Below are 27,617 nucleotides of genomic sequence, written 5' to 3'. Positions count from 1 at the left end.
TGTTGTATGCTTGTTCGAGCTACTCAGGTCAGCCTGCACATTGAAGCTGTGTTGAAACGCTCCAACTTGAACTTGACTAGATTCAACGCGTTTGAACAAGGACAAGCAGGTTTCTTGGTCTCTGTTTTATTTCTCTTCTTCTCTCTTACGTCTGTTGGCTGGCTCACAGCAATACGACGGCGTGCTCCAGACGCGAGCAGCTAGCTAGCTGCCTGACGTCATCTTCTAGTAGCTCCCGGGCCGGGCGGTTAGAAAGCTCCTTCTTGCTCCTGTATTATTTCACGTCTACCTGGTGTTGTTGAACGGCTTGAACTTGAATATGCATTCTGACTACGTCTACCGAGACAACGCACGCCTTTTTGATTGATTGTTTGTATTATTTAACGTCTACCACAGCAATATTGTATTGTATTGTATTATTTTACGTCTACACCACAGCAATACGACGGGGCGCACGCCTTTTAGTCGCTGTTAACGGAGACGACTATCGGTGATTCGCAGTCAAGACAATTGCCAAGTCCGATATGGTCTAGGGGCTAGGATATCTCGCTCTCACCGAGAAGGCCGGGGTTCGATTCCCCGTATCGGAGATTTCTTTTTGCCGTTTATTTTGGGCATTGGTATTGATTGGTGTTTGCACAATAAAAGGAAAAAGAAAAAAAAAAAAAGCAACCAGCCAATCAGGTAATTCCCTTTTTTCCCCTTCTTTTTCCCTGTCCTTGTTATAATAGCACAAGGCCACACTCAGTGATTCGCTGTCAAACAAACAAGGCCACACGCAGCATGACTTCCCTTGCGTTCACTAAATTCAAACTACCCTTGAAGACAAAGGGATACCACGAACTGGCGTTGGCTTACTTGGATAGTCACCAAGTGAAGGGATGTATATGTATGTACCTCCCCAGGTGCCAGCTCAATGTGTCACATGATATAACTGTGACGTGATATCCCAACTAGCTCGCTCTCATCTTGGTCTTGTATCAGGAGTCCTAACTGTACTCCTGCTGCCATTTCTCGTTTCTCGCCATGTTGTCAATTGATGGCGCGCATCTCGGCATAGAGGATCTGAGCCAGCAATCAACAGCTCAGCCAGAAACGAATGGTGGCTAAGAACTTGAGCAAAAACGAAGAGCAACGCCAAAGAGACGGTTCTTGAGGACACAGGCATTCATCACAAAAGGCTGTGGAATGGCCGGGATTAATTCAACACTGTCTAGTGAAGGCATGTGATTTAGTTTTGTGTCTGTACTCTTGTTGAACTGTATTGTACCCACCCGCCTTCTCTGCGTTCACCAGGATCCAAGGCGCAAATGGCACTGCGCTAAACCTTTGCTATTTGGTTCTCGTTCTTCCCTAGCACAAGAAGGCAAGGAACGTATGTAAGACCGATCAAAATCGGCGAGTATATAGCACCCAGCTACTTCGTCATAGGGAAATCTCGTGCCCTAATGTTGCCGTGTGTAATGGCAAAACACACAAGACCGTCATTGCCTTTGTGCAAAAGGGCAACACGCTCGCCTCCGTACACCAAAAGAAGAATACCTTGATTGGCGAGGAACTTGTGGCAAAACCACGGGCCAGACGGGCAAAAAAGAGTCTTGCAGTGTCTACGCCAACACACCTTGCCAACAAAGGTATAGCCATAGGTCTAGGCAGTAATTTTGACAGGCACTCCAACGTAATCCCGACCCAAGACCTGATAGCCCAAGTCGAGTTGGATGACAAGCAGCTGCATCTCCCCGAGGATAATAGGCTGCTTTCCCGCATCAACTCAAGCCACCTGATGAAAAGGAAAGCTGGGACATTGCCTCCTCCCCCGTCCTTTTTTTGCAATGGCTCCACGATTGTGTTCTTCTTTTTGCTTATACATGTTTATTCCTCTGCCTCTTTCGCTTTGGGGGTATCGTCAACACAGGGCCCAGGTCTTCTCCCTCCAGTATTACTCAACGCATCTTCCCCGCTTTGATTCCAGTCTCCACCCTGAATAGTGATTTGCATATTCTATAGCGGCGTATGCGGCGAGATAAGCACAACACTGTCTCCTTTTATTTTTAAACAAGCGTTAGCACCGCGTGTGACCGACTGGCTGGTCAACATTGAACTTACCTCTGACAAAGAGCATCTCGGCCTTGCGACTAATGGTCTATCGTTTACATGCGTATTAGTCTCCGCCATCCTTGGTTCTAAGGCGCTACTCTACAAGAATCAAGTAGAAGACAAGAGTAGAACTCACCTTCAGTTCCTCATCCTCTTCTTCATCTTCGAGCACATAGATGGTCTCCTCGACATCGCCGAGGACCAAATTGCAATGGCTGTCGTAGCCCTATTCCAATACACACGCATACATTCATGTTAGTCTCTGACTTTCCACTCGCTAGCAAGGCGCCAAGAAAGCCCAGCGGTAATTCGGAAGAAAATAACGGGGAAGAGCACTCACGTAGAGCTTTCCCTTCAGCTCCCGGTCGCCACGCAGCTTGACAAAGACAACTTCGTCTAGCAGCAGACGCACCAGGTCCAACGGTTCCGAGACGTGTGAGGAGGTAGCTTCGTCGTCGGCCATCTGATAGTAAGGGAGTCATGGTTTAGCGCTGGGCCTTGATACAATCGGATGGAGGGGGGGGGGCAAGGAGCAGAGGGCGCGGCATTGAGGTTCGAGAGAGTTTTATTTTCGTTCTTTAGCATCGTATTGTCCACTGCTGTCGTCATTGTGGTCAAGTATCGTCATCTCCCCTCGCTCTGCCACCCAAAGCAACCAACACCAAGAAAAAGAAACACACCTTCGAGGGAAGTCAAAACAAACTCTGACTTCGTAAATAAAATAAATAGAAAAAAAGAAGGAGAGAAAAGGCGTCGTCGTCAAGCGAAGGAAAAATCACAACTAGCCCACCAGAAAACAAGATCAGATTCGTTCAACTCAACAGGTTAGTTAGATGCACAAAAAAGCATCTATAGAGCCTCGTTACCCGCCTTTGACCAAAGCTTTGGGCCTGCTGACAAAGTTCCACCGCTAAGATACGGCAGAAAAATGGGGCATGCATACAAAACGCCAACGATGTACTTAGTTGAGAAAGCGGTGAGAGTACTAGAGTCACTGTGTTTATACAAGGGTCAACAGACCCTAATTAATGGCATCTAAGTCTTGACTAACACAAATTCATTACACGGCATCTGACTCTTTGTCTCCATCGTCCTCAAGCCTAATGGCTTCATTTCTTAGACTTCTTGCTGCTGTGCTTCTTGTGCTTCCGTTCCGACTTGTGTGTTTTCGATGCTTCGGCTTCAGCTTCTACTGACGGCGCCTTTTCGCTGCGCTGGCGTTGCTTGGCGCGGTCCTTCTCCGGGTCACGTTCACGCATATGTTTCTCTTTTTCATGTTTCGCCTCATGTGACTTCGGCTCGGAATCTATTACGGATGTGGGCGCAGCAGGGACGGGAGCGGCGGCATTTGGTACATCGACATCGCTAGCTGTCTCAGCGCTTTCTTCTGCATCATCTGGCGCATCCTCACTGGAGTTATCATCAGGAGTAAGGTCTAGCGCCATGGGGCTAATAAGCCGGAGATCATTCAGGTACATATAACGGCTGAGAGTGATCCAGCCCCAGCGAAACCAGCGCATTTGGCTGACATGTGCCTGTGTCATGGCTGCGCGAGCACGCGACACACTGGGGATGTCTCTGCTCGAGCCACGGAACGGGCTAAAGAAAATCAGGCTCTTGGGGCTTTCTCGAGCACTGCCATCCTCTTCGCCGGTATTATCATCGGCTGTAACTGCCGTGGCTGGCGGTGAGACAAAGCCTGTTCCGCTTCCGAGCCACACCAGGAGCGAGGCAAGCGCATCATGAAAGCCGACGTATTTGCGCAGCATGCCAACAGTGGTTAGAGTGTAGAGGTCAACTGGAGATCTGCCGCCATCATTCGCAATGTGGGCAAGCTTGGAAATAAAGGTCTGGGCACCGTGGAAGAGCGAGATATGGTTCGGGTGTGAGGAAATCCCATGTTGATCGAAGGTGACGATCACATCGATATTGGTTATGGGGGTTTGCGTGGCCGAGTGGATTGTTGTAAAGAGCCGGGCGAGGAAGTTGCTGATCTTGCCTTCGTCCCAGCGGGCGGTCATGGAATCGGGGAAGTCGCTGTCGCAAAAAAGGTTAGCCTTGATGTATTCAATTCCACTCTGCATGTACACAGCCTGCGCCTGGGGGTCAAGGCATCGCTCAACTCACGGGCTCTCCACCACAAAGACATCGTTCTCAGTCCTCAATCCTAGCAACACAGCGCTCTTCTGAAGTTCCTTTTTGCGCGTCTCGCCTAGTCCATCAGCATCGCCCGAGCTCAGGCAGAGGATCTTGACATGGTTTCCTGTCTCGGGTCGGGTCAGCGCCAGCACCGTTGGCGCAAAGAACATGGCCTCATCATCTGGGTGTGCGATGAGCAAACAAATGCGCTTATTGCGTAATGTGGGCAGCCTTGGCTGCACGGCAGAGGCTAAGCTAGCGTACAAGGCCGGAAGAGCAACGAGAGCGGCACCAACGGCAAGAAGAGATGCCATGGCCGGGTCGTGCAGACGTAGGCCGGCAGGGACCATTTTCATAATAGGCAGAAACAAATCAAGGAGGGATTAATTGAAGAGAAAGTAGAGCATGGACTATAGAAGCTATGGAAATGCCCAGGAGACAGAGAAAAAGCAGGCAACCCACAAGCACAAAGCTAAAATCGTTGACTGCATAATAACAAAACCTCCCTCGTGATTCATTTTAGCTGCACAGCTTCTCACCGCCTTTACGCAGGTCACAGCCAAAAAAGCGGCAGAAATGGGAAGAAGGAAGGAGGGAACACTTAGAACATGTTATTTCCCCAACATAAAGCGCGCGATGGGTAAACTCAGGGGTGCTTTAAGAATGTGGAAGGCACAAAGATAGGGTAGGTTCTGTCAATTTTGCTGATTGGAGAAATCAACAAGAGGCCACACAATGCGACGGGCTGTCTCAAAAAATTTGTCTCCAAAAACCTCCAAGTTCAGAAGGGGCTAGATGTAGTAACAGCTGTTTATTGAACTCAAGCAAGGAAACCCCCCGCTTATTAAAAAAGGGGTAATATTAGCATCACTCGGAAGCAGGGCAAAGAAGAGAGCACCAAACATCAAGCATACTGGCGCTTGGAATGGCCATTCGTGGTGTGGTGTCTGTCTCTTACTTTAGTGGTTGGTCTACTGCACTCATCGTCTTGTTCTCTTCGTCTGCTTCCCCTGCATAATTTACCATGCAAGTCAGGATCTCCCCCCTCCTGTATCTCATGTAGCAAGGCAAGAGCTAGGCTGCCGTTGCCCATGCTACCCAAGCTACTATTATGTACTAAATAGCTGCACTTAAGTGGGGACAATTTACCCAACTTGTTGAGCACCAGCCTTGCTTAACAGCATGTCATTGCATCATCGAAAGCCCAAAGCTTGCGAAACTAGACCTGACGCTCCTTATAGCACCCGGATAGTATATAATGGTCCGCCGCCGCAAAGAACCTTCGGCTGATAGCATCAAGCTCAGCCAACCCGACCGCAGCGGGCCGGCTGAAGAAACGTTGATTGAATGGGCCACCAAGCGCGACCTATTCAAACAGGCCGCCGAAGCCGAGGCTGCAGCAAAGGCCCGAGCGAAGGCCAAAGCTAAGAATGGCAGTGACAAGGGGCCTGCTATATCTAAAATCAGGCTCAAGCATGCCGACGGCCAGACTACCTACTCAGCTGCCGAGGACGGCGACGATGAGGCCGACGAAGACACCAATGACGACGACGACGATGAGGATGGGGGCGATCTCACGCCAGGCCAGGAGCGTTTCATGGACAGCGTGCTGTGGACCATAAGCCTGACCATGGTTCATTTTACGCTTGATGTCTTTGTGTACAATCAGTATGGCCAGGACCTAGAGTGGAAGACGATCCTCGGTCATGCACCGCCCGCTTTCTTGCGTAGGTTCTATCTCCGCCACAACAAGGCCCGTCAGTGATACTAACACTTTGAGTCAGTCATATTCCTCCTCTTCTGGGTCATGCACGAGACCCCCGCTAACCCAATCCTGATACCCGGCCTACCTCGCACATGGCAGCACAACATCCGCCAACTCGTCTTTTTGTCTTGCAGCATGTTTTGTGGCTGCTACATGATATACATTACCAATATGCATGGATACATAGCGGTCATGCGTCAGGCGCCCATCATTGGCGTGCTCTGGATATGGACTGTCATAGAAATGGATCTTTTATATGCAGTACTTAGTGTAGTGGTGGAGGCTATGTTTTTGTGGAAGGGAGGATACAGTGTGATGTAAACCGGGCGGGTGGCAGGTGCGTGCCTGTGCATATTATATTTGCGTGGATATAAAACGATAGAATTCTTGTCTGGTCCAAGGCAACCGAAGTGCTTCTGCTTCTCCCACCAGCACAAATCTAATCAGTCTTTTTGAACCCATGAGGATGCTGATACAAAGATGATTTGAGCGAGATCTTGGCCGCCCCCTGGCGCATATTGTCGATAACGTCTTTGCTCACTCCCAAAACCTTCTTCGGATACTCCAAAGCCGTCATAATATCCGATGACACATGGCCCCACGACTCGACATATACACATATTGCTTGCCCCTCAACACGAGCCCTGCGCAAGATTTCTTCGCTATCAAACTCCACCAGTCTTGCATACCACCAAGCCATCAGCACCAATGCTGGCAAATCTTTGACGTACAGCAACTGCTGAAATCGGGCGTCCATAGCCCGCAGGAACGCAAAGCACATGAGTATATTCTCTGGGGCTTTTTCGCATTCGAGACATAGAGCCACTACAGTTGCCAGCGTATGGTACGGATTCCCTGTTGCCGTGGTCTCGCCTGGGTTCAGATCCAATAGCGCTGCCAATTCCTTCGGCAGCCCATCAAGCTCTGCACCCCACCCCTCTGACAGCACCAAACTCGTCGGCAACCTCCGCAGTGCACGTAGCCTACGGATCGTCTTGCCAAACATACTATCAACCCCCAGCGTATGCACAATGTCAAACATAGCCGCATTCTCCTGGCACTGCCGTACCCAGGCGAGGTCCTGCGACTCAGGCCGGCGCACGGGCCATGCATCGCTAGCCCCGGGTATGTCATGCGCACTGAATGTGAAGTGGCACATAAGTGCGATCGCGGCCCAGAGCGCATCGCGATCGAGGGATGACTGGACTTCGAAGGGGATGGCGAGATGCAAAAAAAGAATAGCGCGAGCGTGGTGATGGTGAAAGCTTATGTCCTTGAAGCGCGCAGGCGGCGTCGGCAATACACCGTCCTGGTGAATGAGGGCCAATGCAAAAACAAAATGCAAGATCCAGCGGTAGCCGTGCGTTGTGATCAGCTTAAACACAGTGGATTTAAATGTAGCAGTTGGCCCATGGAGGCTCAGGATCCGCACATTCCGCGAGAAACTCTGCAGTAACTCCGGTGTTGATTGGGGAAGAGGATGTTCTGTCCCGTCTGCAAGTGGGATGGAAAGAAACGAGAGGACAGGTAGTGGAGGCGACATTTCGGCCCCGGCCCCGGCCCCGGCGTTACTCGCACCATTTTTATCAGTGTCGGCACGCGCATACGACGGCAAGTCCAACCTCAGCTCTAGCACTGGCACATTCGGCTTCATGGCCTTGTCCAAGACAAAATTGTCATTCCTGATGTCCTGCCCAGCATCGGCGGTGTTTTGTGGAGTGCCGTAAGAGCAGGACACATTGAATGACAAGCACCGCTGACAGGAGGGCTTCTCCTCATCACACTGGCTACACAGTCAGCACTCATATAGTACATAGAGGGGATTAAGTCTTCCGACTGATACACACTTTGACACGGCGGATTTTGCAGTTGGCGCATCCACCCCGCGATTTGCGATGAGGTCGGCGTTTGCGCGTATTTGTGGCTGACGTCGACGCAGCCTCTGACATGTTCAGTGTGGCGTGCCGAGTGTGGCGTAAGTAAAGAATAATAACCCGAAGCAGCGCTGCTTAGCTCGTACTAGTGGTACCTTATAAATCAGTTACCAATCAACCAGTGGCCCCAAAGTACTGCGGCGGGGAGATTATATATAAAGAACGAATCAAAGAGTAAAAACAAAGTTTCTCTACGTAGAAAGTACAGTGGCTAACATGATAAATACGCTTTCGAGAGCTTGCTGAGTAACCCAAGCCCCATTGGCGTTGAATTCTAGCCAAGTTTCGTATTCAAAACCAAGTAATTTTCCATCTATACGGAGTCCCACTTTTCAGTTGACATGCGAAGAGGTCATTATCACGATCACGTGTCACGAGACAACTATTAAGTTCACGACAACTGGAGGAATACCAACTTAATTATAGTCTACTCTACAACAAGAAAACATATTTAAAGAGGATGTTGGATTAGTAAACACGCCACCCCAGATATACAAGAGAAAGAAAAGCAAAAAGAAAAAAGACAACACACCAAAAATCAAGGTATCAACAGTCGTCCACCCCAGCAAAGTTTGCTATAACACACAAAGTATCTCGTTTGAGAGACCCCAGTGAACCTTCGACACGATCGGGCTAGGGGCACGCGCAAGTAAATAGCAGACAAACAGTATTTGGATGGGAAATAAATAAAGTAACCAAGTAAGATACCTACTAACCACAGGCAAGAAAACAACGCATGAACATAACACAAAAAAAGCAATACCAAGGGGAGAAAAAAACAAGAAAGAAAAAAGAGAGGGAACACGATTTTTCAAGTAATCAAAAATAAGACGGGTGGCAGTGTGTGGTATATTGAGAAGAAAAAAAAGAGACAAGAAAAGATGCCAATCATATGGCAGAGACAGTGGGAACATGGAAATAGAAGGCGCCGAGTTGTTCCAAATCGTCAAACGGGAACAAGGACAAAGAAAAAAAGAAAAGGCCGGAAAAGGAAGGAAAAGAAGCGGATAAAATGAAGAAATTAGATCCATCGTCATGTTCGTAACAAACTCGTACAGTCGGATGGGATGGACATGCTCCCCTGCTTCAGGATTGATTGGATCGGGGATATCGTGGGACAAGCCAAGGTAGCAGTTGAGGTCGAAGGGCTAGATTTATGAGAGGAGGGAAGGAGAAGAAGCGAAGCCGACGTCGCATGCAAGGTACGTTGGAGGAGAGAGGACACGGGGAGACAAAGAAGGGTGACCTCTTAGTATGCCCAAATCTTGAGCTGGGAGTCCCAAGAACCCGTGCACAGACTTATACCGTCATTGGACACTCCCAAGCAGCTCACACGGTTCTCATGACCCACCAGAGAACCGACCTTTTCGCCACGCGTCACGTCCCAGACCTTGCACTCAAAGTCATCGTAGCCAGCAAATAGCAGGCGGCCGGATACGGATGTGGCTACAGATGTAATACCGCAAAGAATAGACTCGGACTAGTGAATGCGCAATATGGTTAGAAGAGACAGGCATATGGGAGTGGGTACACTAGGATATAAACACTTACACCGTAGAGGTTCAGCTCACGATCGGCACGAATATCGAACAATCGGCAAGTGGCATCATCAGAGCCAGTGACAAATGAATGGCCGTCGGGGAAGAAGTGAATAGCATTAATATCAGACTCATGGCCAGCAAATGTTTGCACAGCCTTGCCTGCGCGAATATCCCACATCTTGGCAAAGGCATCGCAGGCGCCAGATACAAATGTATTCTGGTTTGTCGGGTTCAAGCTGATGCTCATGACGTCGCCCAAGTGGTCAGCAAATTCCACTTCCTTCTGGCCGGTCTCAATATTCCACTTCATGCATGTCATATCACCGGATGAGGTGATAATGGTCTTGTCGTTGACAAAGCGGCAGCAAGACAAATATCCAGCATGACCAGATAGCTCCCGGGCCACACGCGTGGGGCCATCTCGCTGCTGATTCAAGTTATAAATGGAGCAAATATTGTCCAGACCACCACAGGCTACAAAGTTACCTGATGGAGAGTAGGCGCAAGTCATGACCCATGAAGATCGAAGAGGAATAGCATGCACTTTGTTGGTGGTGTAGGCGTCCCAAATAATGAGCTTTCCGTCCTGCGAGGCAGAGACCAGATGTCTTCGGTCGGTCGACCAGTGCATGGCATAGATTTTGGCGAGATGGCCCTTGAGCGAGCGCTTGGACTTCATAAGCTGGCCTCGGGGGATAGGATCATGTGCCTGGCTGGAAATGGAGCGGACTAGTAGAGAGCGTATGTTAGTAATGTAAGCCCATGTTCAAAACAGCAGACCTTCAGCTGTCGTAGAAACTTGCTTTACTTACGCGTCGTATCAGCGAGCTCGTCCTTCTTGCGCTTGATCCGGTCCTTCAGCGCCTCGGCATCGCGACGCGCCGCCTGAATGCGGCTTTGCAGAGCCTCGGGCGAGACATCGCCGTGAGAGTTCATTTTATATGGAATTGGAGTGTTTCGGCGAGGTGTATTGGATGGGTATGTTATGCAAAGGTCGCTTTGATTGCGATAGCGGCTATGGCGGTGGTGGTGGTGCTGCTGCTATCGAAAGTCGTCGGTGGCGACGAGCTATTAAGGCGATATATCGCTGGAGTCGCTGAGGGATTTAAAGCACCAAGTTATCAATTGGATGCGACAATGGTTTCCAAAATACTTCAGCAAATCTTTGATGGTTTTGTTAATGATGATGATGATGAAATCGCAGAGTAGGTGCACGTTTGAGATTCGAAGGCCGGGTTTATGATGACTGAAGCTTTTTTCTTGAAATCGCAGTTCCAGAGCTTCAATGTAGAAAAGTGTTCGCAGAAAAAGCAATCGATTGCAGTGCAAATAAAGGAGAAATTTCCAAGGCGAGAGAAGAAAAAAAAACGAGAGAATTGAAGAAAAGTATGGGAGAAAAAAAAGAATAAAAGAATAAAAAAGGAACAAAATAGATGGATTTCGAGCTCAGAGAATAAAAAGACGAAGAAAAGATGAAGAAAGAAGAAATAGAAGAGCAGAAAAAAACAAGGATGGAATTTGTGGCGAGAAGGGGGGAAAGAGCGAAAGAAGAAGGAGAGCTGGGTGGAAAGGAGACAAGAAGGGAAACTGCAAACAAGAATAAAATAAGAATAAAGTAAATCAGTGTATTATTATTCTTTTTTTTGGGCAGTTGCGTTTCAAGGAAAGGAAGGAGAAACAAGAAAGCCAGCAGGTAGTAGAGGGCAGGCTAAAAAGCAGCTAGCAAGAAAGCAATAGGCAAGAGGAAGACACGAAAAAGAAGACAACGTGGATTAAGCAGTAAATTAGCCTGCGTGGGCACTAAAAGCAACTGCCCCAAGTCACCACAAAAGAAGGACATCAAAAAAGAGAAGAAACAAAAAGGGAAACAGCCGAGAATGAATAAAACCCTCAAGCCCTAATCAACAGACCAAAGCCAAGCTTTTTTTTCCTTTTTTTTTCCCTTTGCGTTGTGTTTCCTTTCTTGCCTTGCCAATGTCCAAATAACCACCGCAAGAAAGAAAAGAAAAATACTAATACATAGCAAAACCAATAAGCCCCAACTTCACCCACCTTGTGCAAACTCAGGGAAGGAAGGAAGGAAGCATGGATAGGGGCTATACTAGCGCAAAAAACAAAGGTACTGCTGCAGTTGCGACTCTAAGAAAACAAGGCAAAAAATAAGAGCACAGCACAGCACTTCAGTGGCATGGGCACAAGGAGAACACACATCCATCTCTGCCACATACAAAAACAGCAGCGCACACCACACAATACTTGACCGAGGGCCAAGGAAACCAGGGCACAAGAGCAAAACATCTCTTGCAACAAAGACAGACAACAATCCCACAGCTTCGTTGCACCACAGCAAATAATCATGACACCCGACAAAGGATTTCCATTCCCGACTTGGTAGTTGCAGTCAAGGCAGGCCAGGCCTTCCACTCCAGCAAATATTAGGCTCTGTCCCTGCTCCCCTCGTCCTGAGACTGCCTCCTCCCATCTCTCCTCAATCCTTCCTTTGAGCCAAGCTCGAGTATATAACTGACTGGCCCATGAGAGGGCGTCTGTTCGCAAATAGCCTACAAACAATTCATAGCACGACGACATTACCCCATAGCCGTACAACACAACGCACAGGAAAGTATGGCTGGGTGCCTGGGTAGCTGGCAAGAAGTGATAGCGTGCAGGCATTTGCTTACACGCATGTATTTGTAGGTACATTATGGGCCAGAGCAAGGCCCTTGATTTGATATCCAAGCACCACAAGGCAACTACCCGACACGAATATGCATATTCGGTGTATGTGCCGTGCCAGTTGCAGTTGCAGTTACAATAGGCAATTACAATTCTAGTTTGTGTGAGCCCACCCATATATGTCCAGCTTCTGGGAAGGATCAGTACCAGTACTGCCTGCCTGCCTGTCTGTCTGTCTGCTTGCCTGCTGCCTGCCTCTATTTTGCTTCTGACTTGCTAGATCATTAGAAGCCAGGATGGGCCTGAAAGAGAGACAGCTCGCGACAACGAAGTTGCTGTGCTTGTGCAAGTAGGAGACACCTGATAGCCATACCACCGGTCTAAGCCGTAGCTGCCACAAAGAAAATGTCTCTGTCTCGTATGTCTCTTTGCCCCCATCAGTGTTGCCATCTCCTCAGCCTTCTCCTCCCGTCTTTCTATCCCTCTTTGTGCTTGTCTTTCATCTGCTCTCATCCTCTCTTCTCACTTCTCTGTGTTGTCCTCCATGTCTCATTCCATTTTACTCTTCCTTTCCTGCGAAATGTTTGTTGTCTCTCTTTTGTCTCTGCCTTTAGAGGGCCAGCCGCGAACAGGCCCGCCCATGTTATATGCGAAATTGATGCAACGAAATGAACAAAAGTGGGGCCGTGCCTTCCCATCACACTTAGTCTTTTTTTTGTTTTTTTTTTTTTCCTTTCATAAAGAAAGGAAATGCCAGAGAACCCGCCACACTGTGCTGAGGCACTCACGCCTGCTCACTAGATGTCCGTGTACTACCAAGTACCACACCGTTATATCCTTATGAATGCACCGTCCCAGAGAGCGCGCTGAGAGAGCTGCTGCTGTCTCTTTGCTTATGCCTGGCTAGGCTTTGCAGACCCGAAGCTTGCATCCATATTTGCCCTCTCCCGTGTACACTTGCTTCGTATGTACATAGGCACAGCTTCACTATGCCTTGGCTTTGTGTTCTTGCTCCACGTACCCCTGTTCCTTCTGCTTAGTTCCTGCTTTCCCTTTGCATAGTTTTGTCTGAACTTGTTCCTTACTTTCTTGCCCTCGCTTCCTCATCTCCTGCTTCAGTTAGCCGTTCTTTATACACGTACAGTAGTTCGCGGCTGCATTATAAGCCCAGCAAGGTAGCCTATCCTTAGTGCGGGCCTAGCCTGGCATGCAATGGTGAAGACAGCAAAGGACAACAAGAAAGCAAGACTGCATGGAGCGAGACTCGCCCCTTCGCCTCTCGTATGACCAGGGCATGAAAATAAGAACAACAGGAAGAAAAATAGAAAGCCTCTGGCTGGACTGTCGTTTTAGCAAATGGAGACATCTACCTTCCATCAAGTCGAAGCTTCCAGGCTCCACAAGAGAAAGAACAGCACATAGCCAACCAGCGAGTAGCCGACCTCAATCCCAGAGATTGCGAATCCTTTTCTTCCTGCACCCCAAACAAGCTCAAGGGCCAATAGCTTGCCATCAGGATCTAGGCTGTGGTGATAGTCTTTCTTTCTTCCTCCCCCCGCTATCAAGCTAACCTGTTCCCTTGGAGGAAGGGAAGAGGGAACGGGACATATGTAATGAGAATCAAGATGGCATATGGAAATAAGGGATACGTCTAGCAAGGTACAAAAGGTACTTGCCTAAGCCATCAAGTGCAAGGCTGCGAAGGCAAGGCTGACGGGCAAACCAAGGACGTGGCCTATACCTATACTTGGTTTCAGGTCTTAAAGCTGATTACAGGCCCCTATCCACCTGGCTCCGTCGATTTGGAGCCCTAAATCCATCGACAGTAACACTGAAAGATAAGGAACCCTGCACTTTGATGCATCTTTCTTTGCTTCCCTATTTTCTTTCTTTTTTCGGCCCTAAGCACAGACACGACTTAATCTCGGACAATGGCACAAAACGGGTGATAGAATAAGACGGCAGTGAAGGCTGAGCTGAGTTGATGGCTTTCTTCCGCCCTCTTCAATCAACCGCTCATGCTTAGTCATGACACACAAGCAATTTTGTCTCTCCCCAGCTTTGATTTGGTCTCCTCCTGCTCTGTGTCTTCGTTCTTCTCCCTCTCTCCTCCCCCTTTTCCATCTTACTTTTCCTAAAGCTTAGAATCGAGCCAACCAACCCATGTACATGCTATCTGCACATCTTCGATGTGTTAGGGTTGCAAGCTTCCATCGTACAGCATGGGTCTATATTGCCTATAAGATCTGCAGGACCCTACAGGCGTACAAACCTACAGGGCTTATAGGGCCTCACAACGGCAGATCCCCAACTGAAACCAAGAGAGATTGATCAACAGGTTGGTTGGTTTGAATGTTTGAACCTTTTGCCTGAAAAAAGCCAAGATGCCTGGTGATCACTGAGATAGAGACTAGGCTCTCCCTTCCAAAACTTGACAGGCCGAAAAACAGGCATTGTGAAAAATTAACTAACAATAGCTATCAAGCTACCCACCCAAGGAGCCCACAAGCAAAGCATAACAGGCTAGGGGAGACCAGCAAAGAGAGCGGTGGCCTGGTAATCTATGCAGATAAGTAATCTTATCCCTGGAAGGCGATTGCAGCTTTGATTCGGAAGGTACGCCCATCCGTTTGTCAGTGAACAAAATTTTCGCTCTTGCTGTCTTTAGCTGTCATGATCGCGATATCGGGTCCTTATTTTTGTCTCTCGTTTTCTCCTTGCTATAATTCTCGCTTCCCCAACATCAACACCACACTACATTTCCTTCAGCGTCTTTGCCTATTGTCCCACTATCGATATTAACTTACAACGCAGCCAATTTTATAGTTCCAAGTAGCGGCGCGCACGGCCCCGGTCCAACATCTAAAAATCCTAGCCCGCCCCATGCTTTCTCTCTTCTCCTTCTCCTTTTCTTTCAGCCAAGTTTCACTTTATCCGCAAATACCAGCAAAGCTAGCTAGAGCTTTAGTTTGTGAAGCAAGATGATTGGGGTGATTCTGCCGCTGCAATGAGCTGAGTAGGGGGAAGACAGACACATCCCTTGGTATCCCAAAGAAATAGGCCGTCTTATGCCAGTACGCCCGTCTTGAAAGCCCGGTTTCACAATGTACGCTGATTGACAGATGTGCAAAAGTTGAGGCACCCGTATCTGGTGTCACAAACAAGTGACAAGAGCACCACCCCATATAGATATTCCCGTGCCTAGAGATACGAAATCGCTCTGGCTGTGCTTGCACACACATGAAAAACGGCATGCCCTTTTGCCATAAACTCCACCAAATCCAAACTTCCGGCTTCCAGAAACAGCTACTAGAACTTGCCTTATATCTCAAACTAAGAAGCACTCAGAAGAACTAGAAAGACGGAAATGGCTTTCTACTAAGACGCAGGCCGTATGGCCATGCTTAAACAAATGCCACCACAAATAACCCAAGGCCAACGGTGGGTTGCTGTATTCGTAAAAGCCGATGCGACCCAAAGAGAAATCATGTCTCTTTCAGAGCCGGCAAAGAAAAACACGGCTAGACCCAAGTCCAAGTCGTCGTTGGCGCATGCTAAACTTGGCCGAGCCGGTTTTCCTTTCAACATAGATAAAGAGAACAAAAATAGAATGTCACCTGTGCTGCCACTCAGCTGATGATAGGTATCACATCACCTCAAAGGCACTGAATGGTAGGCGCAAGATCACGCTGCATTACGGATAGGATACAAAATGAGAGGGAGGGTCGACAACTTCATTCTACTTCTGTCACTCGTTTTGTTTTCGAAATCACCCATGCAGTCCTTGCACCCTCACCTCTTAATACTTTTGTCTCGTTCTGATCAATCTCCCCAATTATTGTTTTCCGCATTGCATCATCCTTTATTGATTTCGATTTCCCAAGGCTTCATCATACCTTGCCTTTTCTTCCCATCATGAGCAAAGTGAGAACCACCAAGAACACTGGTGTGCAACCAGGCAAGAGGAGGAAAACTGCCAGTGTTTCTACCGGATCGACTAAACGCCCACGAAAAAATGTTGACTCTGCTAAAGGTGGTGGAGTTGGTGAGACAGCAAAGGCAGCGACGGGTTCCGGTAAAAAGGGTATCAAGGCTAGGGCTATTACAGCCAAGACCACAGGGAAAGCTCTGGCTCATGCCGTGGAGAGTAGCGTGCCTGATTTAGGGACCCTGCTTCAACAAACTCCAGCAGCAAAGATCAAGACCCGCAATTCAACACCACGCAGCTTCAGAACAAACAGCGTTGCCAGCACTGTTGGAACAAGTATTAGCAGGGCTTCCACAACATCGACTTCGCACTGCGGACTTAGCCGGAGAATCAATAGTCGGCCACAGCAGCGCTACGAAATATTTGTTTGTGGCACCGGCTTGCGTGGCGAGCTTGGCCTTGGTGCAAATGACAGCCAAACAGACCCTGAGTATGCTACGGTATCACGCACACCAATACGGCATCCATACCTTGATACCAACTCGGTCGGGGTTGTCCAGATCGCCCTTGGTCTTAATCATGTTGTTGGCTTGACCCACGATGGCCATGTTTTGACCTGGGGATCCAACTATTTCGGAGCACTGGGGAGACCGACCCGTAATTTCAGCCAGAAGGCTAACCTTATGAGTGACAGAAACAGCATCGACCAGGAACTGGATGGGTATGTCTCTGGTGTCTCAACTGAATCTGATAGCGAGCTCACCAATGATGGTATCAAAGCTCTAGCTAGGCTAATATCTACCCCCTTGAGGAAATCGAGGCTTTGCCTGGGGGTGTTTCTTTCAAGGACGTGCTGAAAACCGGGGAGGAAATTGTGCAGGTAACAGCCACGGATCATGGGAGTTTTGCTCTCTCCAACACTGGAACTGTATACGGATGGGGGGTGTTCCTCGTAAGTATTGCCTTGCCGCTTGCATCTCAATCCCCCAGCCTCAGTGGCATGATATTAATTGCACTTTTTAGAACGATGAGGGAGCGCTTGGGATCTCCAAGTCTCGCATTCAACAAAAGTACTACCGCAGTTCCGACGTGATACCCGCCAACCAACTGATTGCGCAATCCCCCGAGAGAATCGACTGCCCTGAAAATGTGCAGAAGATTTCTGGCGGCGCTAACCACCTCGTCTTTGTTGATAACACCGGTGACTTATGGGCCGTCGGTGCCGGCGGTCAGGGCCAGCTAGGCCGACGTCTCATTACTCGTTTTCAGGCCGAGGCTTTAGTTGCGCGCCAGGTTGGGAGTAAAATGAGAATTGAGCGCGTGCGCACAGGCTCTCACCACAGTTATGCCATTGATAAGAAGGGACGTGTTTTTAGCTGGGGCTTGAACAACTACGGCCAGACAGGAAATCGAACAGATCACCTAGAGCATGACGACGCATTTCAGATTCTACAGCCAACCCTGATCCAAGGCTTCGAAAAATCGCATGTTGTGGATATTGACGGCGGTATGCATCATGGAATTGCATGCACAGAGGCCGGCGTGGTCATGACGTGGGGTCGGTGTGACGATGCGCAGATCGGACTAGAGCGAAGTGAGCTGGAGAAGCTGGACGAGGCTGATTTCGTCCTAGATGCCGATAAACGGCGATGTGTATCGCTGGAGAAGGTGGCTGTTCCCAGTAAGCTGTTGCTCCCAGTTTCCTTTGATATTGGCCTTCTAGATCAATATGCCCAGACGGATGTGTTACTAACTGAAATGTCCATATAGACTTGCATGGAGCCGTGGCCGTTAGTGCTGGCCGAGACAACAACTTTGTGATTGATGGGGAGAATCACCTTTGGGCCTGGGGATACGGAGGCGAGTACCAGACTGGCTTGGACACGTGTGAATCGCAGGCTGCCCCGCAGCGCGTGAAGGGGGAGCTGAGCGATGCAGACAAGGTGTCATGGGTTGAGAGCCGTGGGAGCTTTACGTTCATTGGGGTGGAAGTTGTACAAGACATTAGAGGGTGTAAAGGGGTGTAAGCAGAGGGGAGAGGGCAGGGTGGCAGGGTAGCAGGTACACAGAAATGAAATGAAGGAGTAGTGGAAGGCGGAAGGGAAGAGCAGGTGGTTAGAGCTCCCGAAGCTACGAAGGGCGTGTGAGAGAGGAGAGAAGGCGGAAGGGAAGAGCAGGTGGCTAGAGCTCCCGAAGCTACGAAGGGCGTGTGAGAGAGGAGAGGGAATGAACCAAGAAGACGGCGGGAAGAACTGAATGGGGAGTGGGTGGAGAGGGGTGAGCGAGGGGTGGATGCATATAGGGCGGTGTTCTTGCTCTTTGTGTTCTTGTTTGTGCTTTATGTCGTGTATGTAGGTAGATTGATCGTATCTTGTGTGTTCACTCTTAATAGTGCATGTATGCTGCTCGTGTATGCATCGCAACATTCTCTTCGGTCCTGACTTCGCCTGATCATGATCTGTATAGCTGTCTCGTGCACTGTTAGGTGAGAGAGTCAGGCAAGAACGAGTCGGGGATGCCAACACATCTCGGTGGCCGTGATAGCCTGTGATCTGGGCTTTGTTTAGGCAGACTTAGAGCTTGAAGCCGTTCTTGACTCTGAATAAAGTTACACAGCCCATTTTTTAGTACCCATACTTATTGAATGCATGCAGATATATCTAATGCATGCACACCATGTTAACCTATGTAATATTACCGGTATTGTCATTTCTTGCTTCTTTTTTGATCTTGTCTTCTTTGAGGTCTTGGCTACCACAAGCCGAAGAGCTCTGCCCTCCGCGCATCCTGGTTCTGCAAAGCAAGCTTGGCAGTGCCTTTTCTGGTATATCGCTTACTTTTTATTTTTTTTAATTCTTTTTTGGACGTGGAAGATTGGGGGGTGGGTTCTAATCTTGGCAGGAAAACCAAGATTTGTAAAAACCGAATCTTTTTTCCCTTCGGCTTGTGTATTTCAAAGGGAATCGTGGGTTAATACCGAAGGACTAGGGGGTTCAATAACCAAGAAACAAGCGAGCCCGTTGTTGGGGCACTTTGTGGCCCATGCATACCTGGTGTTATGGCAAAGCAAGGCATTAGAGAGCTGAGATTTTTATCTTATTGACGGAAAAAGGAAAGATTAGAATTCGCGATATATGGCCCTATCTCACGCCCACGATTGGGCTTGCTAGTTCTGTATAGCACCTTGAGCGCCAAGGACAAAGGCTCAGCTGATCAACCTAGCTAGTAAATTAGCCCCAAGGGCTACCTATCGCTACTGAGCCACCCTCCCTCACCCTTCCCCCTTCTCCTCGCCCTTCTCGCAAAGCTTTGGCCATGGGGGTAGAGGCAAGAGTACCACGAACCAGCGGCCGGACCGTGTGCAAGAGTAAGCTATGAACTTACCTGGGAGAAATGAGGCATGAAAAAAAATCGGGAGGACATTTCACGGGTGAGCGTGCTTTCTCTAGTATGCCTTGCATCAATACGAAACAGAAAGCCCTGGATTTGAAATCTGATAGATGAGGAAACAGGCAACAAAGAAGAGACGAGAGAGAACAAACAATGAAGCTGCCTGTATCTGTTGGAGTTGGTCTTGTTCCCGATTCAATCGGCAGTGGGTTAAATTTGACAACTGTAGCTATGTTTACACTGTCAAGTTGATCCTGAGTTGTTCATCAGCATCTTTTAGCTATCTTTATTTTTATATAACGCCATCTGTCCAGGTGGCAAAGTTCTATTCTCAGCCTTGTGCCACTGTCTCTGTATCCACTTTTCTTTTTTGGCCAAGCTCCGGTATGTTTACCCGCAGTTTAACCGTATCGCAAACCTGTTTATTGTGCTAGTTTTGGCCCCATAACTTTGGGTTTGGCTTTTTTTTTTTGACAGCATAAAGCCAAGCTAAAAAGGCCAAGGACAATTGCCTAGCCATCCCAGGCGGAAAATTGATCAGTTTATTTTATTTAAACATCTACCGAGTTTTTAAGATTGGCCAATCCAGAGATAGAAACAAGGCAAGGCCTTGACGCTAATCAACACTGACGATCTTGATGTGTAGCCTTGCCGTACGTGCAAGTAGGCATTTCCGATGGAATGTAACTAGAAAGTTAGAAGGTTTCCAGAAGAACAAAGGTCTGAGGATAGATAACAGACTAAGAATGGCGACCAGGCGAGGCAATGACGTAAATGGAACTATAGCACTGATAGGCAGATAAGGACGAAGAGGACGAAAGATCGGTGTACAGCGAACTTCTTGGCGTGCAGGAGAGTAAATAAAATCAATGACACCAATAGGGATGTGCAAGGAGAAGGAAAAGTAAAACAAACAGGGAAATACTAAGGGTATGTTTTCAGCTAAGTTGCATGCTTTGCTACTATTACTACCTTGTTGTCACGGCGGTTAACCCTACCACAACACAATCTCAACAACACCAATGTAATGAATACGGCCATTGGACAGCAAGGTTGTAATCGATTTCTCGAACACCAGTTGGTAAAACATTCATGGAAAGAGCCAGAAATGGGCCCGCGCTGGTTAGCAGTGGAAAAGCTGGGATCACAAAAAGAGCCTTGAGTTTAGCTGCGGCTCGTCAATTTTTTTCTTCGATTTTTTTCCTCTCACCAGGGAGTTTATCTATCGGGTCTAGCTGCTATGCCCCTCTTCTTGGCATTAAGAAAAAAATATTCGAGTAAAGAAGAAGGCTGGCGTAGATAAAAACATTCGATAGCACACTCTTCAACGAAACAAAAAAAAAAAAAAAGAAAAACAAAATACGTAGTCATGGAGTAAATACAGAGAGTAATTGCTATATGATGATTTGTTACACCTTCTAGAACGCCGAGTCAACTATTCTTTTTTTTTTTTTATATAGATATCAGTAAATAAGCAAGTGAAGAACCCGTCTCCAGGCCAGGTTACATGTGCCAGCTGGGCTGGCGACGGGAATAGAAGAAGGAGCAATAGGAAAAGGGAAAGTAAAAGACAAGGCACTCAAAGCCAAGGAAACTGCCATCCTGGACGGTGGACAACGGCCCCGGTCTGTCTTTTTTTTTTTTTTTGGTGACGTGCGCGTTTGTTGAAGAACAGGAAGGGGTGTGGTTCTTGCTCTATTTTTTCTTCTAAAACTTCCCTCTTCCTGCCGCCCTAGTTGCTATAAGATGCAGCGCCGTCCACTCCCATCGCATTTCTATCCTGTTCACCATCTCCTTGTTGAACTCTGCCCCCCCCCCCCCTCTCATCAGGGTTTGTTCATCATTGGTACTGAAAGTCAAGTCAAACTGCGACGCCAAATACACCCGCATCTGCAATTGCAACTGCGACTGCGCGCACTTTCCTTGTTTCCCTTCGTCCTTCTTGCCTTTACCTCTTCACGGGGAAAGAACTGAAAACTCTTCATTTCTCTAGAGTGTGGCCTCATTATTTGGGCTTGAACTTTTGTTGAGCTTATTCCCTCCTGTCCTCTTTTCTTCTTCTTCATTTTTCCTCAATCATCTATCTACATCCATCTACACTTAACAAGTGTATGGCTCCTTGCTGCCATCCGCCTTGTCTTTCTCTTTCTCTTTCTTCTTGACTCAACCAAGGCCCCTTCTTCTTTTGTTTTCTTTTTTTCTTTTTTAATTTATCCCTCTTTATTTACTTGCACTAATTACTGTGTGTTCCCGGCGCCGAAAAGAAGAGAAGAAAGAAGTCCATCACCGAGAAGCTCTTCAACACGATCATTTCCTTAGCTTCTTTTCCTCCTTGGCGATCAACAGCCTTTCCTTTTTCGGCTTTTTCCCTTTTTTTTTTTTTTCTGGCTCTAAGACGCTCGCTTGAACCCCTCGAAAGCCTGTCTGTTGACATCATTTGCTTGCATTGTCAGCCTTGCTATTGTTTCTCTCGTTTCTTCTCCCTCCAGCATTTCTGACCTGGGTTAAAAAAAGCTTCTCTTGGTGTTCGACATCGGGTTCTCTTCTCTTGCTCAATCGCGCGGGTCTCATCGCTCTCTCGGGACCAAAAACACCGACAACCCTTTATACGCACTACACTCTTTACATCCTCTGGTTCAGCTTACAAGCCACCAAGAAATCCAAATAGCATTTATCACGACCTGCCAACAGCCATCCGATCTTTTTCTGCTGAGCTGTCTGAATTTTCCATATGTGCCTAGATCTACTTTCGCATTTGCCCTACCAATTCTAGACTGAAGGCAAATTTCCAAGCAACGATCTTGGACCTTCAAACCAGCAATTTGCTTCCTCTACGCCTGACTCGATTCTCGTCTCCATAATATTCTTACTCTTCCTACTCTACACCCATATCCACAATGGCGTGGAAGTATCTCAGTATTACCGAGCCACACTTGGTGTATATATTGCTCGGTGCCTTCACCTCTCTGTTTATGCTGTGCTCGTCCTTTATCAAAGAGAGACTGTACATTGGTGAGGCTACTGTTGCAACCATTTTTGGTGTCATTTTTGGCCCACATTGTGCAAATTTAATCAATCCAATCGAATGGGGAAATGTTGATATCGTCACCATGGAGTTCTCCCGCATTGTCCTAGTTGTGCAGTGTTTTGCTGTTGGTGTCGAATTGCCCAAGTACTACATGGAAAAGCACTGGCGCTCTGTTGTTGTCCTGCTGCTTCCTGTTATGACCTGGGGTTGGATGGTAACCTCGCTATTCGTGTGGTGGATGGTCCCTACGCTGAATTGGCTCGAGAGTCTGGTCGTTTCGGCCTGTGTCACTGCCACGGATCCTGTCCTAGCTTCGTCTGTTGTTGGTAAGGGCAAATTCGCTCGCCGTGTCCCTAAGCATCTGAGAGATTTGCTTTCGGCTGAGTCTGGCTGCAACGACGGAATGGCTTTTCCTTTTCTTTACCTCGCTGTCTGGCTCATTCTAGAGCACAAGGAGAGTGGTCCTGTGACTTTTCACTGGTTTGTTCTGACTATCCTCTACGGCTGTGTTTTTGGTGCCTTTTACGGCTTCATGGTTGGTTATATCAGTCGCCGGGGCATTCGTCTGGCCGAAAAGTACGACCTCATTGACCGTGAGAGTTTCTTGGTCTTCTACTTTGTGCTAGCTCTGTTCTGTGCTGGCTCCGGGAGTTTACTGGGCCTTGACGATCTGCTTGTGGGCTTTGCTGCTGGTGTTGGCTTTTCCAATGACGGTTGGTTCAGTCAAAAGACTGAAGAGTCAAGCGTGTCCAACGTCATTGACTTGCTGCTTAACTTGACCTATTTTGTGTATCTGGGAACTGTCATCCCTTGGCAGCAGTTCAATGACTCCGCCATTGGCCTGTCCGCCTGGCGTCTGGTAGTCATTGCCATATTGGTCATTCTGTTTCGCCGAATCCCCATCATGCTCATGATGAAACCCTTCATACCAGACATAAAAACCTGGCGTGAGGCACTCTTTGCCGGCCACTTTGGCCCCATTGGTGTCGGCGCTATCTTTGTAGCCATGTTAGCCCGTGCTGAGATGGAGGATGGTCATACTGTTCCTACTTCGGAGCTGCCAGAGCCTGGTACGCCGAACTACGAATTGGTCATTTTAGTATGGCCCATTGTCACTTTCCTAGTTATCTCGTCTATTGTTGTCCACGGCTCATCGATAGCCGTTTTCACCCTTGGAAAGCGCATCAACACCCTGACTTTGACCATGTCTTACACTGCTGCGCCCGAAGATGGTCCTGCCTGGATGAACCGTCTGCCTCGTATTTTGTCGCAGTCCAAGTCTCAAGCTCGCACTATGGACTCAGAATCTGAGGGCCTTGATCTACCTCCCGGATTCCCTGGTAACTTCATTCGCCGTCGCAAGTCTGAGGATAGAACCCAATCTCGCGCATCGTCCCGAAACCGCTCACGTGCATCTTCATTGGTGCCCCGCAAGCGCAAGACTAAGAAGGATCCTGTTGGCGGTCCCATTTCCCAGTCTGCTATTTATCCCCAACGGCCGCAGCCTGCTGTTGTGCCTACTGATAGACCCCAGGACACTCCTGAAAGGACTTCCTCTACCGACGCTACCAATATAAATGTTGGCGTGAATTCTTCTCTTGAACCCCGCCCCAGCCCTGACAGACGGCCCAGCTCTTCTCGTAGTGGCAGAAGTAGCTACCACATACACGTCTACGATGAGGGTGACAACTACATTTTCGAGACCGAAGATGGCGAGGTTGTTGGTGTCGCCCCCACACAGAACGAGGAGGATACTGGTTCTATTCGTGGCCGTAGAAGAAATACAGATGGTCCTGATCTGGAGAAGGGCGAAGCCGCCGCGCCTGTTCTGCCTCAAATTCCCCAGGAGCCTCTTGGTTGGTCTTTCGCCGATATCAAAAAGCGTGTTGCCAATGTCATTCAGAGCGAGAGTGAGAAGCGCAAGGGCAAGGCCCTCCAAGAGAAGAAGTCGGAGCCTGCACGTGCATACCAGTTTGGCAATACTATCATTGTTGAGGATGAGGACGGAGAGGTCATCAAGACCTACGAGCTACCCTCAGAAAACGGGGCTGGAAAAGCAAGCGGTGCTACAGACAATTTGCTCAAGTACATTGGTCTTGGCAAAAACAGCGAGCAATCTGGTGTTGTGGTTGAGGATGAGGGCTCTGCATCTGTGCCCCGAAAGAAGACTTTTGCCCAGACTGCACCTGAATCCGACATTGATGATCGTCATATTCGCTTTACCATTGGTGGCCAGGGCCAGCGCATGACCAAGGATGCTTTTATCCAGGCTATGCGCTCATTAGATCTAGGTACCCGGAACAACATTGTTGAAAATTCAACGGCTTCTCCCAGAGTTAAAGCCCTTGCTCGAAACGATGCTAGTCCTAATGCTTCCCTTGATGGCTCTCAAACTGCCAAGAGGCATCTTGAGCGTGCTGCTGAAATCCACCCCACTCCACAGGCTCATGCTGTTCCACTCCAAGCTCAAGCCCCTCTTCAAGCATCAATGCCGTCTCGGTCCCCAGCTCCTAATTCCCATAGGCCGTCTAGACGCACTAGCGATGACGATGACGTTGACGAAGATATGCTCAACCAACAGCGTGCTTCTCTAGCCCTATACGATAACCTAAGCGTAACTTCTGACGCTGATAGCGACGAAGGCGAGGACAGTGGAGACGAGGACGGTGATCAGGAGACCGCTGCTGAGCGTCGTCGTCGTCTTGCTGCACTGGGCACGATTCATGATGACGACATGAATGAGAGAGCCCAGTCTTCACACTCGCATGCTACCAATGTTGCCCAGGCACAGTCTCGGCCGATTACCCCGTCTGGAATGATGACCCCAGTTGGTAGAGTGTCTACGCCTGTCGGCCGAGTTTCGACCCCCACTAACAGAGTTTCGACTCCTGTTGCTGGAACCGTTACGCCGGCCGAGTCTGCCTCTCCTCTTCCTGAGGGTGTCGTCGAGGGCGAGGCACCTACCCGTCGCGGTATTCGGTTTGCTGAGTCTGCTCGTCGGGGATAGGAGCCGCCCTAATGCCAGCAACATGCGATGAGGCCGAAAAGGCAAAGAGTTGCGTGCCGCGACCTTTTGTCCTATTGTTTCATGTCTTTTTTATATCTCTTAGATTTCTTGCTCTTGTCGTCTTTTTTCCTCACCTCGGTGTTTGGTTTTCTTTTTTTTTTTTATATTTTTCTTGGCCACGGTACAGTTTAGGCTTGTTTGTCGATTCCCTCTTGATCATGGGGTCCTACGTTGGGCCCCTATGTTCTGTTTTGTCTTTGTTTTATCTTGGGCGCACGGGGTTGGCCAGAAGGAAGAGGAAGAGGAAGAAGAGGAGTTTTGCCTTTTTGCCTTTCTCACATTGCATCATCACCATCATCACCACCATCATGTTTTTTCCTCCCTCGCTGAGCGAAATTGCATCTCTGCCACTGTGGGCTTGTTTTGCCCCATTTTTCAGGATGCTTTTTTGTATATTTTCTCTTCTCTTTTTGTCCTTTTTCTTGTTGTTTACAGACTTCTTACATATCTTGTCCATTTTGTATATTTTATTTACACATTTTCCACATCCTTGTTTCTGGATTTTTCTTTGTTCGATTTTATGAGTCTTGAAAATGTAAAATGTAACGTATGCAAGTGAGATGAATATTGACCAAAAAGAGTCGATACTACCCGTGATGCCAACCATGACGTTGATGGTGGCCTGAGATAAGATAAGATGGACGATAGCCGCGCTTCACCAAACCCTATAGCATTCACACCAATAACCCTATTTCTTGGACGAACCTTCCGTTTTATTAGCACAGACAACCTCTCGATTTCAGCTCATGATTCCTTTGATCTCGATCACAGTTCTTTCTTTCAGCACAGCCCAAACTAAATATCGCTCTAGTATATTTTGGGGTTTGAATTCTCTTTTTTTTTTTTTTTCGTTTCGCCCCTCACTTCCAACACGATACAACAGCAACATACACACAGACCCACAGGCAAGGCCTACTTACTATACCTCGCTTGGTCTTCCTCCTCTCATTGCTCGTGCTGCGTGCTATTGAAACAAGAGCTTATCACAGCCAAAGCTAAGAAGAGATAAAAGGCCCCCGAAGTTTTGTTGATCATGCAACGCAAGGGTCTGTTCGCCGCCGCGTAAGAGCGGAATTTGGTGGTGGATATACGGCGGTGAGTGAAATAAGACCCAGAGGCTAGACAAGGAAGAACGGGCGAGAGAGCTGAGGGGCACAAGAGTGACCAAAAAAAAAAACTGAAAAGGCTGAAGAGGAGCAAGAAAGAAAGAGGCTTAACGGGGATAGACGGGGGCTGTTTGGACTGTCCTGACCTAGGTCTAGTCTAGGCTAGTCTAGCCCAGTCAGTATACCCTGTCCATGTCCTGGCTTTGGTGGGTTGCTAACAAGGCAGTGGTTGGTCACTTTTTCTGCATGTGGATACTTGTCGGTAGGGTTTGTGTCATTAGGGTTAATATACGACGACAAGCTATTACATATAATATTGATGGGACAATAAAGGTGGTTGTGCCTCTGTTAGTGGCTCTTATTCAGTAGTAATAAGAAAGGCGAGCTTGGCTCTAATTTCCAAAAAAAGTTAAAAAAAGCAAATAGAACGCGACTTATAGACATTTGGAAAACAGCAATAACAAGAGCAGAGTCGGAGAGACCGTTTGGTGGCGTGTGCTTTGATGCTTCACTGCTTCGTTAGCTGATTTACTTCTTTATTTGGAGGGGTTTGCATTGTTCATGAACAATTGTGAGAATAAAGCCTGGGCGGCGGAGAGAGAGAGCCCGAGAGAGAAAGAGAGAAGCTTTGAGTGTGTTGGGGGGTTAGGCAACAAAGAAAAGAGAGCAAACCTTCTTTTTTCTCCTTTGTCTACACAGCGTAAAGGCGGACTAAAGATGCGGCATTGGTGAGGCTTGTTTGGCTTGGCTAGGCCTGCTCCTAAGATTCCTCGGCTTAAAGCTTACTTGAGGATCCAAGGTAGACGAGCAAGGAACAAGAAACACCGGAGGGGAGATGCAGAGACCTAAGACAAGCGAGGAAGAAGGGGGAGAGCGGAGTGGGTTCTCGGAAGGGTTAGGCAGTCAGTGCTTGGCTTTCTGGGGGGGAGAGGGGGGGAGGAGGAGG

General features: G+C 48.3%; 7 protein-coding genes across 7 annotated transcripts; 3 read left to right on the top strand and 4 right to left on the bottom strand.

Annotated features, from left to right (window-relative positions):
• Nucleotides 1-2,191: 2,191 nt before the first annotated feature.
• HOO65_040794 (putative U6 snRNA-associated Sm-like protein LSm3) lies at nucleotides 2,192-2,560 on the bottom strand (the record flags this gene model as incomplete). Its single annotated transcript, XM_071003061.1, has 2 exons — nucleotides 2,192-2,323; nucleotides 2,438-2,560. 2 exons carry the CDS (start codon nucleotides 2,558-2,560, stop codon nucleotides 2,192-2,194), a joined length of 255 nt encoding a protein of 84 aa, XP_070859637.1.
• Nucleotides 2,561-3,206: 646 nt separating this feature from the next.
• Nucleotides 3,207-4,592, bottom strand: HOO65_040793 (putative N-acetylglucosaminyl-phosphatidylinositol de-N-acetylase; the record flags this gene model as incomplete). The annotated part of the gene is made up of 2 exons (XM_071002825.1): nucleotides 3,207-4,134; nucleotides 4,225-4,592. 2 exons carry the CDS (start codon nucleotides 4,590-4,592, stop codon nucleotides 3,207-3,209), a joined length of 1,296 nt encoding a protein of 431 aa, XP_070859636.1.
• Nucleotides 4,593-5,494: 902 nt separating this feature from the next.
• HOO65_040792 (uncharacterized protein) lies at nucleotides 5,495-6,001 on the top strand (the record flags this gene model as incomplete). Its single annotated transcript, XM_071000739.1, has 1 exon — nucleotides 5,495-6,001. One exon carries the CDS (start codon nucleotides 5,495-5,497, stop codon nucleotides 5,999-6,001), a length of 507 nt encoding a protein of 168 aa, XP_070859635.1.
• Nucleotides 6,002-6,440: 439 nt separating this feature from the next.
• On the bottom strand, nucleotides 6,441-7,950 carry HOO65_040791 (Sterol uptake control protein 2; the record flags this gene model as incomplete). The annotated part of the gene is made up of 2 exons (XM_071002793.1): nucleotides 6,441-7,784; nucleotides 7,849-7,950. The coding sequence occupies 2 exons, from the start codon at nucleotides 7,948-7,950 to the stop codon at nucleotides 6,441-6,443; spliced, it is 1,446 nt and encodes a 481-aa protein (XP_070859634.1).
• A 1,234-nt stretch (nucleotides 7,951-9,184) lies between these two features.
• Nucleotides 9,185-10,412, bottom strand: HOO65_040790 (Guanine nucleotide-binding protein subunit beta; the record flags this gene model as incomplete). The annotated part of the gene is made up of 3 exons (XM_071002865.1): nucleotides 9,185-9,415; nucleotides 9,487-10,205; nucleotides 10,289-10,412. The coding sequence occupies 3 exons, from the start codon at nucleotides 10,410-10,412 to the stop codon at nucleotides 9,185-9,187; spliced, it is 1,074 nt and encodes a 357-aa protein (XP_070859633.1).
• Nucleotides 10,413-16,067: 5,655 nt separating this feature from the next.
• HOO65_040789 (Guanine nucleotide exchange factor SRM1) lies at nucleotides 16,068-18,107 on the top strand (the record flags this gene model as incomplete). Its single annotated transcript, XM_071002686.1, has 4 exons — nucleotides 16,068-16,851; nucleotides 16,968-17,032; nucleotides 17,104-17,761; nucleotides 17,851-18,107. The coding sequence occupies 4 exons, from the start codon at nucleotides 16,068-16,070 to the stop codon at nucleotides 18,105-18,107; spliced, it is 1,764 nt and encodes a 587-aa protein (XP_070859632.1).
• Nucleotides 18,108-22,580: 4,473 nt separating this feature from the next.
• Nucleotides 22,581-25,505, top strand: HOO65_040788 (Na+/H+ antiporter; the record flags this gene model as incomplete). The annotated part of the gene is made up of 1 exon (XM_071000738.1): nucleotides 22,581-25,505. One exon carries the CDS (start codon nucleotides 22,581-22,583, stop codon nucleotides 25,503-25,505), a length of 2,925 nt encoding a protein of 974 aa, XP_070859631.1.
• Nucleotides 25,506-27,617: the final 2,112 nt, after the last annotated feature.

Source organism: Ceratocystis lukuohia (genome assembly GCF_044167205.1).
Source record: "Ceratocystis lukuohia strain C4212 chromosome Unknown Supercontig4_pilon, whole genome shotgun sequence".
In the NCBI taxonomy this organism is placed as follows: Eukaryota; Fungi; Ascomycota; class Sordariomycetes; order Microascales; family Ceratocystidaceae; genus Ceratocystis; species Ceratocystis lukuohia.
This window is presented reverse-complemented; position numbering and strand designations above follow the sequence as displayed.